The 13,745-nt window shown below is 37.7% G+C and overlaps 1 protein-coding gene across 21 annotated transcripts in view; it reads right to left on the reverse strand.

The window, feature by feature from the left end:
• Positions 1-747: 747 nt before the first annotated feature.
• PPP6R3 (protein phosphatase 6 regulatory subunit 3) overlaps positions 748-13,745 on the reverse strand; it is a 67,260-nt gene continuing 54,262 nt past the window's right edge. For 18 of the 21 annotated variants that reach the window (XM_075094417.1, XM_075094411.1, XM_075094406.1 and 15 more), the window contains 6 exons: positions 13,596-13,714; positions 12,017-12,167; positions 10,555-10,661; positions 9,451-9,601; positions 5,898-6,020; positions 748-2,415 (listed from right to left, as the gene is read on the reverse strand). In XM_075094417.1, coding sequence (XP_074950518.1) covers positions 2,364-2,415; positions 5,898-6,020; positions 9,451-9,601; positions 10,555-10,661; positions 12,017-12,167; positions 13,596-13,714 — 703 coding nt within the window. In that variant the 3' untranslated portion in view covers positions 748-2,363. Of the gene's footprint in view, positions 2,416-5,897; positions 6,021-6,455; positions 6,999-9,450; positions 9,602-10,554; positions 10,662-12,016; positions 12,168-13,595; positions 13,715-13,745 lie in introns of those variants that run through there. The other 3 variants (XM_075094415.1, XM_075094416.1, XM_075094413.1) reach the window with 3 other exon arrangements.

Genomic DNA, 13,745 nt, shown 5'->3' on the forward strand with positions numbered 1-13,745 from the left:
CTCCTCAGAACAAGCTCACACTACATCAAACCTAGGTTAAATCCCAGGCTTAACTCACCTCCCACACAAGCTCTTAAAACTAACAATAAACACAACAGTAAGGAAGAACCTTCAAGACCACTGGAATCAGCATTAGCCAATCAGTAAGCCAACCTAATTTACCTCTACTGCACCCTTTAATTAGAAGGTAAACTACACTGAAGGGTGAATTCCAGTCACCACCACTACTCACACCTCCACTCAACTGGTATTACCTATCAGGAACAGAGGGAAGGGGGACAAAATACTCCAACTTTTCAATTTTGCGCTCAGTATGAACTGGATAGCAGATGGATATGACAGTTCATTAACAGAAGGAAGGACAACATACTAGAAGGCTTTGCCGAACTGCAGGCAACAGGGCTGAAATAGTTTCAATGGATTTGCCGCCAGTATGTTCTTCACTTTTCATGGCTACATAGCAAGTTAATTCAACTTGTTGGCAAGGGACAAATAGCTCCCACTGAAAAGGACAAAAAGCTTTATTCCTTATAAGCTTATGTAAGCCAACATACTGCTCTCCTGTATTTGGAATTTCTATTTGGATTGAAGTTGATGTGTCGAAATGAGTGGTTTTGTTTCCAAAACTGCTTGTTCAATAACAGATCAGACAGTGATAAAAGGACAGCTGCCAACCTTAAAGCTAACATACAAAATATTTTTGGTCAAGCTGATCTGGAAGCAATTCTGAACCAAAGAAGAAACAACTTAGAAACCAACTTGATTCCATCATTTATAAAGTACAAACAAAAGAGCAACCATAGTTACCAATTCCACCTGTGATGCTGTGTTTTCCCCCCCCTCCACTTTCACACAACTGATCAGTCTGTAACAATTTGCAATGACGAGTGCCACTGAAATTTGCTGCAGCAAATGCAATAGAAGAAGTGAGAAGGGCAATGCCGTTATACATATGTGTGGGGTTTTTTTTTATTTCTGTATGCAATGTAATGTTTAGGCACGTTGCTCGGGACGCCTTCTAATATAAATCATTGGCCATTGTTTAGAGTATCCTTTTGGCTTTAAATACTGGTCAGGAAAACAAATGATGTAAAAAATAAATGAATGTAACTATTACAGAAACAAAAATGGATTTGCATCTAAAAGTGCAGGAGGTGAAGTACTTTAACCCTTTCACCAGACGATGTGGCAATATACAGTATATTGCTTCTGTTTGAGAAGGCTGTTGGAATTTTACACTGACATAGAAAATTATAAATTACACAGAATTAGTTTCCATAATCACTATATATATATACACAAACCAGCTGGGAAAAAACTGGTTTAGAACATACAAATGAAAGCCTCACACAGATCAGTACAGTGAAAGGAACAATTAACATGCTCTGCTGCCAAAATTTGTATTAAAAACACTATATACTTTTAAAATGCATGTACTGTAATTATATTAGCAGCACGAGCATTTCATTTACTTGACTTGTCTAAAAGGATTATAGCGTTTTAAATACGCAGATTGTTCTGAAATGTTCCATTGTATAATGCTCAGTATTAAACTAAATCTTGGTGAATGGGTTAAAAGGCAGGTGAATCACTTAAACACAACAAGCCATGTGCACTTCAAATATTCTAGTGTTTCACCTGTAAGGTATTGTTTCAAGCAAACAAGACTTAACAGAACATATGGCTTTACAGTAACATCAATTTGTCAACTAAGTTGTAGCAATAAATACTTAAAATCTCTACCAATAGACTTACATTTTTGATCTGTTTTAAACAATACAGAAAACAATTACCAATTAAAAAACCTGTTGTAAAATGTTGAACACCAAAAAATTCTTATTTAAATCACTTTTGTAAGCTAAACAACCAAAATAACATTTATAGGGCATTTCAGTTTCAGAAGAAACATGAATTCTTTTCTTTTCTTTTTACAAGGTGAAAAATGTATGAAAACTGCTAAATACTTTGGTCACACTAATTGTCAAATAGTTATGTCTCAAATACATTAGATTTGTGTATTCACTTTTTTATAAAACTATTCTTACAGCCATTTTAACTATAGTAACACTACTGTCATTACATGGGTAGCAGGATCTTATTTCACAGGCCACCCATTATTTAGAACAATACAATATAAACATACGCAAAAATTATTGGTATTTCTCAATGTGCAATATTTTTACACTTATGAATTTCTGTACAATGTCTTAAAATCTAGAATATAAATGTTGCTGGTCCTGATCCCTTGCGAAATTAGTGCAGCAGTGACTGGCTTCAACAGGGTCTAGATGAAATCCTCAAGAAACACTCAAACACCTGGATATGAGTTCATTTTCTTCAGCCAAGGTAGTAGACATCACGTATCATACAGGGCCATTAACAGATGCCTCTCCTAAATAGGTGGGTTGATCAGTCCTAAGAGGCCAAAAAAAGATATAAGTACACAAGAAACAAGACGGATCCAAAACAAATTCAGGTAGGTGCAAAAAAACCAAAAAACCAAACCCCCAAAAACCAACACCCCAGATCACATGTAGCATGAGCCCTGAGTTATACAGAGGAAACACAAGCTAACAACATGCTCATCCCATTTATTTTCTGGAGTCCTTATTGCCTAATTAAGCTTAGCACTTTAATTAAGCAAGCACACCATTGAAGGGTGTTTGATCTTTATTAACTGAGCTACTAAGTGATCTCTAGAGATGCAATATCTCCACAAAAGATTCACTAATAAAAAGCACATTTCTGCTACTTCTCCAAATCTTATTCTGTGAGGAGAAATGTTATACCAGGAGTATTTAAAGTTGCATCTGAAAGCAGGCAGCTAAGACAAAATAGGAAAAACCGCATCTTAAAAAACACTGCTCTAGTTACTACTCTAATCTACAAACTGCCATTTCACAAATACTTCGAATGTCAGTCCATTAGCATGACAAGTTCAGGAAGTATGGAGGAAAATAAGAAGCAAACCTGCAAAAGTGAAAACAATTACAGTATGTACATTTCTAGATAAGAAGTTTAGTGTAAACATGGGCTCAGTTGCTGTGGACTAACACAAATAGAGGTCAAAGCAGTAGCGCATGAGAACATTAAGAATTGCAAGCAAAGGCAAAAAATCTCAACTTCCATTCAGTGCAAGTCTATTGAATACATCTGAAGATTCCCTTAAAGAATATAAACACCATTTGGAACTACACATGAGAAAAGTTACCTGTAACTCCTGTTCTCTGATGGTGTACATCACAGAGAAGCCACTCTTGGGTCCGTGCTCTACATGCACATGACCAGCAGGAGTCCCCTAGCTAAGTCTTTGGCTGCTAAGGTCTAAAAACACTTTTTAAAAAAACATATGTACACATTAGACAAAAGACAGACAGCACTAGACAAAAGTAAACACTTTTTAGAGAAACCTGGAAGGTAAGAAACAAGTGCTGCATGGACAGGAAGCCTGACCGTCCGCACAGCAGTAAGTCACTTATTAACTGGGAAAAAAGTCTGTGACAGAACAGGGCTCCTAGCAGAGATTGCTACTGCTGGCCACCAGCCAAAGACCTACCTAGGGGACTCCTCCCACTAGTCATACATGCATGGAGCCCCAAAAGCACCATTATGTTTATCTTTATGCTGCGCTTCTATGAGGATCTGCTGTGACAGCCACCTTTAGAGAAAGTACTGAACTTTGGTGAAGCCAGCAGGATTCAATGAAAGGGGTTCCTTGAGTTTTCCTGCAACTCAAAAGCAATCCAGCAAACTGCTAGCTCCGAGAGCCCTCTGTTGGTTTAGACAAGCGTCTTTACTCAAAAGGCAATCACAGTACCCAAAGACTTTTCCCCTACCATTTAATGCTTATCCGCATTAAAAATACTGTCTTAATAAAACCAGTACCTCTAGACATAGAAGAAGCTGCGAAAGACAGTTTCTGGGTTTCCCATTTAGCTAAGAGTACAGAGTAGGTTTTTTTCTGATTAGAATCTGCTTCTTGATTAAGTTTGTGGAATTTATGCAGAGTAGAAAGTTTTGGCTCACAGGAAAAGGTAGCAATGTTTTAGTGTAACACCACAGAGGTATGACATACTGGCTCATAAACAAGTCTAGAAAACAATCTAAATTTGTCAAACATGCTGGTATCTTTCTCAGTCTGCATCAGAACATGGACTAGAGTTCTGTGTTGTATGTAGAGCTATACTCTAAATCTTTGCTTATAAAAGCATTTCAATTTTGTCTTCACTAGAAAGCTAGATACATAACATAGCACCCATCAGGTCTTAAAAATGGTTACTGCTTTCACAGGATTTGTGAAACTATTAAAACTAGTTAAATGCAGATCCAGAAAATATGTGTGTGTATATATGTATTCTGAATTCTGATTTTCAGAATCATACCCTTTTTATATTGCAAAGCAAAAGTGACTCCTGGAATTGCTTTTAATTAAGCAAAATCCTGTCTCCCTTCAGAACATCCTCAGCTCCCCAACAAGAAGGCAGCATGCACAGCTCTGACCCCCAAGCCCTGCCTGGCAAGGAGAGGAGCAGACCCTACAGACTACTCAGGGTTTAGTAAATGCACATTTAGGTTTTGCTTTTACAAGGATTTTCTTCGAGACAGCACAGTTCCTCTGGGCACCCTTGAATTACATCTAAAACAGGAAATGGCAGCATACCAGACTTTGCCTTAACACCAAGAATCAAGCCTGTGGGATTGTACCTGATGTTCAACGCGCCATTAGTTCTGCTAGGAAGCCAGTAAACCAGTAAAAAAAGTACTTATGAATACCTAAGTTCCAGAGCAAGGTCATAATGGAACACTGCCTTCAATGGTGAAAATCATCTCACCTGCTTTAAGCTCTTCATTGTTTTAGGGTTTCAAGATAAAGATGAATCCTGCTCTAAGTCTAGAAACTAGCTCAGATATGAAACATCTGCATTAAGCATTTCTAACATTTGGTGATTAATGTCACCCTACGAGCATTTGATTTTGGTGAAGCCATACTAAAACAAGTTGATCATGTATGTTGCCATACCATTGTAACTTGGGAGGAAAAGAACCCAAACAAGTACTTCAACAGGAAATGAAACAGGAGAAATACTGTTAAATGCCTTTTCTGAGAAAGCAGTACTACCTGACAATTTAAGAGAAACAAATTTATGCAAGAGTAGCTTTCTCTGGTGGTGTTCCCCTCAGAACTGCATCTTGAATTCCTATTCTCTGAGACTGCACTAGCTGCTGGGCTGCCAAAGGAAAATGTCTCTTCTTTCCTCCAGTAAGTATGCTGAGCAATTCAGGCTGCTCCCTATTTCAAGCAAATTTTATTTGAAACAAGTTATTTATGTACTTCGAAAAAGTCTTCTCACATCTACAAATTTTCAAATTAGTACCTGATGAAGACACAGGTGCAAATAATAACCGACTCACAATCAAACAAGCATGACTTAATGCACCATTTCCTTTCCATACAGCTGCACTACTGGACTCCCACCAAGCTGTTTCACAGTGTAGAATACAGAATGAAAAAATGTTAGACCTAACTTACATAAATTTTCAGGACAAAGTCAAACTTATTCCCCTAATTTTTTTTTTTTTAAGGTATCACTTACATAGGGGTATCAATACACTAGTCTAACTTGGTAACATATCACAAAACAGAATGGGGATATTTACAACATCCTGCAAGACAAAGAATACAAGGCAAGTACATTTTTCACAACTCAAGAGTCTTGGAATCAACAGAAAATTTAAATTGTGAGGATTTTATAAAATAGATGCAAGCACATGTTTACATTGAACTAAATTCAGAGGTGATAACTAACAGGAATTCATTAATCTCTTCAGATCAATCCTACTAGAAAAACATGCAAACTGCTATTTAGAGGATTGAAAGCATCCTTGAATGCAATTACCTCTGTTCTGGACTGCTATTAGTAGGCTGCAGAGCTGAAGGAGCCTCTTCTGCAACTTCTGTGTTCTCTTCTACTACATATTTACAAGAAGCATCCTGTGAGGTAGACAATTTTCCTTCCTCACTTAAAAAAAAGGAAAGAAGTGAAGTTATTTTAAGTTTACTTATAGGGAAATCTCAGGCAACAGGAGAAAACTGGGAGACAGGTCCATATTTCACATGCAAATGGATTTTATGTAATGGTTGCAACATGATGATCAAGCACATGGCTCTAGACGTTGCAAACACCTAATAATGCACTGGTGTTCATGTCCATTAAACCTTGACTGGATAAAAGGGCGGGAAATACAGTGATTACAAATAACATCAGAAAGGAAAGAGGGAATGCGTGTGATGCCTGAAGTGGTAACAGTCATGGATCCTTTACTATACGTACCGGTAAGATTTCAACACTCTGAAGCCAGAAGTATGCAAAAATGGAAGGAAGAAAGTATAAAAGGAATTCAAGATTCCCTCAGAAACTGGCATTAATAAAGTCTGTCCATGAAACACATCAGCAGAATCATTAACTCATCACCATCTTTATTAGACTCCCTAATAACTCTACAGTGAAATACAATGTATGGGTTACGCAGTACTAAGACTGCAGCCCAATCTATTTCACAAACTTCCTCTCAGAGACAAAATGAAACATAGTTCAGTGAAAAAGCAGTACACTCACACTGTAACACATTACCATGTAACTAAGCAGCCTCAAAAGTCATTAGCAAACAAATACTTGTGTTTTGCCTCTAAATCAAAGCTTTTCTGTCTTTCTATTCCACCCTTTCCCACCTCAGCCACACCATTATGAGAGCACTAAAATACAAATTTGACCATATACCTGCAAGAGATAGTTATAAGGTAGCTCTGAAGTAGACGCAAACATCAATCTTATATCTCTGTGGCAATAAATCTATTTATGCAAAAAGTCAGGAACATTTTAAAGCCACTCTCCTCTGCTGATTCTTCTTCCTATTCTTACAGTTCTCCTTTCAATGGATCCTTTAAATTTCAATGAGTCCTCCTCTTTTCCTCCCATGCCTCCTTATATCTGCAGAGCCTGTAAAAATATTGTCTTTTGCATTGCAATCTCTGATCAAGATCCAGTCTTCCCCACCTGGTCTCCCCATCTCATTTGCCTTGATACCCTCTGAATAGTCTCAAAATAAAATACTTGCCACCATCAGCATCAGAACTGACCTATTTTTTTTTTTTTTTTTTTCAAAAAAAGGGTCTCTGCTATCATTCTTCCCTTCTCATTCTCCATTTTTAACTAAATTTAGAAGCCACATTTTTGCCCTTTGCAGCTTTCCACAAATGAACTACTGTGGTTGTGATGCTCCTCCTCCACTCAACATGGACTTCAACACCATCAATTTTCTATCAGCAGAAACTTAGTCTTAGAAACCTTAGGTCAGGAAGTGTCCGCTTAGCCAGGTACACAGGCCAGACAGAGTAGGACCTCCTCTTGTTACTCTAATTGTTCCTTAATCTAGCCTTCCTCTGCCCCCAACATTCTTAAAAATATTTATTCCAAAGGACATACTACTTTTCTCTCCCATTTGTTGTTCTGGCATATTTAAAACTGGGTTTAAAGAAAGCCACGTAAGCCTTGACTCAGTATGAGGCCACATAGCTCTATCAGAGTAAAACAGTCTCCATATTTAAGACCTCACCTTTCAGCCTCCTTCTACATATCCTTAACCTCCCCTTTCAAAATGAATGTCCCAGAGTCCCCATTGCTAGACGTTTTCAAGATGCAATCAGACAGAGTGCTAGACAGTCTCATCTGGGCTCCCTTTCCTACAAAAGGTTGGATCAGATGATCTTTCGAGGTCTCTTCTGGCCTGGGCAATTCTGTGGTATTGCCTCCCTTTGTACCTCTGTGTCCTTTTAACTATATAAATTGAAGTGCTTACTCCACAGCTCAAGCAGGTAAATTCCAGGAAAGCAGGCAGGAACTGCCACCACATGCTGCCTCCTCATGTTAGTTTTTGCACCAGTACCAGAAGTCACAGAACTTAAAGGACGTGTGAACTAAAGCAGTTTAAGGAGAAGTGTAAAAACACCATGGATAACTAAATGCAACTTTAAACATCTAACACAATAGCAGCGCAGACCATATGAAAGCATTGCTCAAAATACAGAATAAGCTGGACAGCAGATGCATCATTTACTAAGTCAGCAAGGCACCGTGGTTCCATGCCACGTCAGTCTGCACCGAGTCAAATCCTCCTCTAAACTGCTTTGATTCAATTTCTCCAACAATGCCATTTGAGCCATAAGTGCCGTGCAGCCATAAATGCTCCCTCCTCCGTATTGAAAAAACATCAGAAGTCAAGTCAGGTGCCAAAAGAAACTAGAGTTGTTATTGCGTCAATAATCAAAAAGATGGAAGCAAGAATGACTGAAAGCTGTTATGTTTCAATTCCTGAACCATGCAAAATGAATAGCACTTATCTACTACCACTAATGGGACAAAGTAAAACGAATTTAAAAGGGCATTTTAAGGACTAACACTGGGAAATTTTTTTCTACTGAAATGGACTGGGATTTTTTTTAAAGCCACTTCCAAGACATATGGATAATTTATTTTCAATATTTAGAGCTAGAATAGGGACATATACTAAGAAATTATTCTAAAAGAATGAGAAGAGGGTTGCATGTCAAAATGCTAGTAGTATGTTCTGATTTGTCAAGACCAGGGGCAGTGGGGGGAGGCACATGACATACCAGCTTCTTGCAGATCAGTGTGTAGTCTCTGTTTATCTACATAAAGATTTGATACTAAATAAAAACCACCTGATTATTAAATCTAAGATCACAAGATCTTAGTGGATGAGATCTCAAGTAAACAAAACAGAAGTGTGCTTTACTCCCAAAAAAGGATCACATTGTTTATATATGTAATATGGAAATATAACCATATTGTAAGACAGTTATTCCTGAATTAAACACTTTGTATCAGAAGATAACAAAGTTAAGGAGTTTATTCTTCCAGTTATTCTAGAATTCTATGAGCCACCTGTAAGTCCAGACAGATTTAACACCACCATCCATACCACCACCAGTAATCACCCCAACTGTCTGATGAGTTACTCTTAAGAGGAGTACCTGGCTGGCTTTCAACTTCCGTCCTCCATCCTCCTGGATGAGAGGGGTGGAATTCCAATCCAAATCTAACTACTCTGTGCAAAATTTTAAAAAGCTTAGCTTTGATGTGCAATTAGCTGTATGTTAAAAGAGTAATAGCACATAAAAAGTGCACAATGATGTGCATCAGGGTCAAAAGTTACTGAGTCAGTCTTCCACTGAAACTAAAACTTGATAAGGAAAGTTGTACATTATAGTAACTAACCGGAAGTAAAATTTCAAAACAATTACTTTGGAAGAAGGTTTCTACTTAAAACCTCAGGAATTATCACTTGCAAAGAACTCTTTGATAACACATAGCATTCCATCAACAGTGCTTCTTTTACAAGGGTGGGAAGACAATAAACAGGTATTCTCACCTTTTGAAAACAGCTGTTTCAGTTTTAGCATCTACAGTAAGGCTCAGTGTCTCCTTCATGCTGCCATTCATTACTGTTTCAGTTACCTTGTCTGCATTTTCTACATCATCCTCTCCATCTGAGCTGGCCTCCATAGCAACACTTCCTGGGGCTAGATATACAGAAGTAATTTAGTACATGACTGGTTATGTTTTTATTTCATGAGCACACACAGGCCAATATAACCAGAATGATGTTTTTGCAGTTTTGTACACTTCTTGAATTCTTCCTTACAGAGAAAGTCACCTTCCTGCAACCCTCACTATACACATATATAGACCATAAGTATTTCTTACAGGTGGCTTAAGGAAAAGTCACATTCTGTAACTTTTTTCGTTTTACAAGCCACTTAAATGATTTAGATTGCCAATAGTTACTGCAACAGGTTTGCCTGAACAGGACTTCAGCAGGATTATAGTGATGTATTGTTGTTCTTCCATACAGGCAAATTCATTACACAAGCCCACAGAGTACATATTTGACAGCAAGCTTCCGTGTGCAGACAAGCCTTTGGGAAGTCCAGTCTCCCTGGACATCTCATCTGCACTTCTTGTTCTGTCTACTAGTAATATATACAGAAAGCTAATCAGCGTGTTTGGCCTTCAACAAGATCATACATGTAGAAGAAAGAATTAGTGCATGCCTAGTGAAGGTAACTTGGTAAGGGATGAGCAGGAAGGGGAAATCTGAACACATTGAGGCTACTGGCCTATGGCCACATAGGAAGAGACTTCAGGCTACCACCCTTCTCAGGCATCAGCTCAGATAACTAAGTGCTGACACAGGTTAGGGTTCTTTAATACAACACGCTTAGCTTCTTTAATGTTTTTCTGTTCATGATGTGCAGGCTTTTTAGAGGTAACAGTAACACTGGTTTGTTTTAAATAGGAAGCTATTCTAAGAGTTCAGAAATTCTTTGACAAGTCATTTTCGTCACCTGGCAGAACAGCAGCAGAGCCAGATGACACATCTCTGGAAACCTAAATTTTAAAGTTCAGGGAGATCTTTCTCAGGTACAGCTCTTAAAAACCAATCTGTTTGCATTTCTGAATGCAGTGTACTTACTCTCTAGCTGTGTTGCAAGAGCAGTTACATTTGCACTCAAGGGATCAATAGGGTCTGTGTTTGTTTCCATTTCCACAGGAGAATTACTTCTCAAGGAATCTTTTGAGCTTCAAATACAAAGTAAAAAAGCTTTAGAAACATTTCTGAATACCACAATGTAATGTTCTTAAAACAGTATTTTTAGTTCTGTATCAAAGCTATGAGGCCTAGAACGCTACTGAAACTAATGACAGCAAGTGTTTTTTTGTAGGAGTCTTGGGAAGACATGCTAAATGGAAGTTTAGCAACCCGAAATCCACCAGAATTAAGCAGACTGGGTACATGTTTTGTGGCAGTTTTATTGTTACTTGTTTTATTTGGTTTGATTACAAGTAGTAGCAGAGATGTCCCTGGTAAATAAGGTGTCAAGTATCCCTGGTTCCATGTAGTGTTTCCAACATTTTTAACTGACTTTCTAAACAGGCTCTTGAAAATGGTTCAACTGCAACACAGTCATCATCCACAACAGAAGTGATTTTACTACTTAATCGTATATACAGTACGGCTAGAAGTTTTTCATTCTGAAGAAACTCAAGAGACAAGATTTGGCCACTTGAAACACTTCTCACCATTTAGAAAACGTCTTTTCTATCCACTAATGTGCCAACTCCAAATCTTTGTTTTCTAAACCCATAATTCTGTTATCGACTTACCTGCCTCAAGCATGAAACAATACACTGGTTTATGTTGGAAAAATTGTACTTCTATATCCGAGCTGTTTAGTGCCCAGACAGACAACTGAGACACACACATATATAATATGGAAGAGTCTTCTGATTGGAGAAGGAATCAGTTCTTGACTGCTAGTATTTTGCAACTCAAAATTTACATCTATTTCATTAGGTACTTACACAGAGGACTTCAGTTCTTTTATATAGAGTTCAAGCCGGGAGAGTAAAGTACATCTCAGGCATTCTGAAAATAGTGCAGAACTGCCTAACATAGACATCACAGCTGCATAACCATATGGGTTTAAAAAACCAGACCATACAACAAAACAAAATACCAAACCTGTTTTATAACATCCATAAAACAGAATCATCATAGACGTTTTATGACCTTTACATTCCACAGTTCACATTAACCCTTCACTGGGTTCAGTCTACACTACAAAGTAAAAATAAAAAATTCACAGTCCAACCTCTGGTCACAGACCAATATAAAATATAAAAGGACCCAAATATTCTTTAAAACCCACCTAGAACAACGACACACTAGGATGCACCCATCCTACAAAATGAGATAGATCACGCAAAGACATACTGTTATAGCACATGGGGCCCTTCAGACACTACACACCTTGTATTCCACCAGAACACCACCAACACAGGCTTGGGTAGATATGGATACCCCAAGGAAACCAAACAGCAACCGCCATTACATGTTTAGTGAAGAGCTTGCCCTGAATCACTAACATTCTTACCTCAAAGATGTGAACTCTGAAAATGAAGCCCAGCCAGTTTCTTTTGCTGGCATAGGTTCTTCCGTACTCCACACATCAGACCCAACAGAATCCAGATTGGCACCATGTGCAGTCTCCATGGGTACATCAAAGTTAGCTGACCAGTTTGGTGCTGAAAAAACATCAACAAGTTCATTAGGAACAAATTTAAATAAAGAACATGAGTGCACATATGCTTAACACACTGATTCTCTATATGTACATTCCAAAAAAAGCAGCAAAATTCATAACTAGACTTTAAAGCACATGCAGAAGAATCCTTTACATACTGTTAAAAAAAATGAATGCATTGCCTAAGAGGGAAATTCTGCTAGTAAGGCAGAATTTTAGAAACAGTAACTCAGAATATTCTGCTAAAAACCGATACATCTTATCTGAAGAACGACAACAATAAACCATACTAGATCGCAAGCATAATCCCACTTTATTCTTTAAACTAACATCAACATTTATTATAATTTTCAAAACTGATTTCTATATTTAAAAAGTCTTGAGAGTTTTCATCCCTTTTTCAGTTTCCTATGCACATTTTCCTGAACACAGAAAATGAGCACGTCAACTTAGGCATGGGCAGTCTCTAAATAATTTCTCATGCACTAACACCACTGCTAAGTTTCAGAAAAGTTTAAGGCTTTTTACAACTTAAAATACTTATTGGATTTTAAATTTTGCAGAAACTGTGACTTAACAGCATCTAATTTAGGATAGGTCAATTAAAAATATTTCACCTACCCAAGGGAAACATGTTTTTCATTAACACTTACATACAAAAAAACAGGCTGAAAAGGAAGCTCTGACTAGCAATTAGAAATTCCAACCCAGGCAGATATGGGAGGAGACCCACATGGATCAAAACTTGTTTGACACACAGATGCCAACGACACCAATCTGACAAAAGAAAAGAAAACCCTTAACTTTTCCTTCTATTTTAATATAATTCCTTACAGTCTAGATAAACACAGGGCTTTTACCTACAGATATTGCCAGTTTAACTAAAGCCAGTTTAGTTAACTGTGACTTGAATGTGCAGTCTTTTAAACCAATTACTTAGTTAAGTTTCCACATAAGAGTCTACTGACACGCATCTTTCTTTCACACATGAAACCAGACCAATGCAAATCCACTTGGCTTCTGTAGGAAGTCTTTCAAAAGAGCACTATTAGGTGAAAAGTTGGTCTGAAGGACTTACAGTAAAGATAACCATATTCTAGGTTTGAAGATTAACCACCTGTTAGTTTTGCAGGCATTCAAGATATATAGATAAGATTACATTTCACCCTTTCCTTTCTGATACCTCCTCTTCTTCCTCTTGAAGAACAGAAACATGAATTTTAGAGAGACTAAGTAACTTGACTCAAGACACATAAGGAATTCAAGTTTCCCAGCATTTCTGCTCTGTTGCAAGCAGTCTTTACAGTGGGAAAGACTACTTTATTAAGACAGTTGGAACAAAAATGGTAAATGAGAAGTCCTACCAAATAAGACTGCTAGATCTAACATTTTCCTGTAACTCAAAGCAGCTGGGAGAAAAGCTACGTACGTTCACTTAAGTCTACTTCCATTTTGTCCTCTGTATTGGTGTGTGATTCAAACAACGCTTGTTTTGTTCCATCCTCCTCTTCAGAATCTGTACTTTCTTCACTGTCTGTACTGCCCGAACTAAAAATACAAAGAGATAATTTACATTCTG

This window comes from Phalacrocorax aristotelis, chromosome 5 (genome assembly GCF_949628215.1).
Source record: "Phalacrocorax aristotelis chromosome 5, bGulAri2.1, whole genome shotgun sequence".
Classification (NCBI taxonomy): domain Eukaryota; kingdom Metazoa; phylum Chordata; class Aves; order Suliformes; family Phalacrocoracidae; genus Phalacrocorax; species Phalacrocorax aristotelis.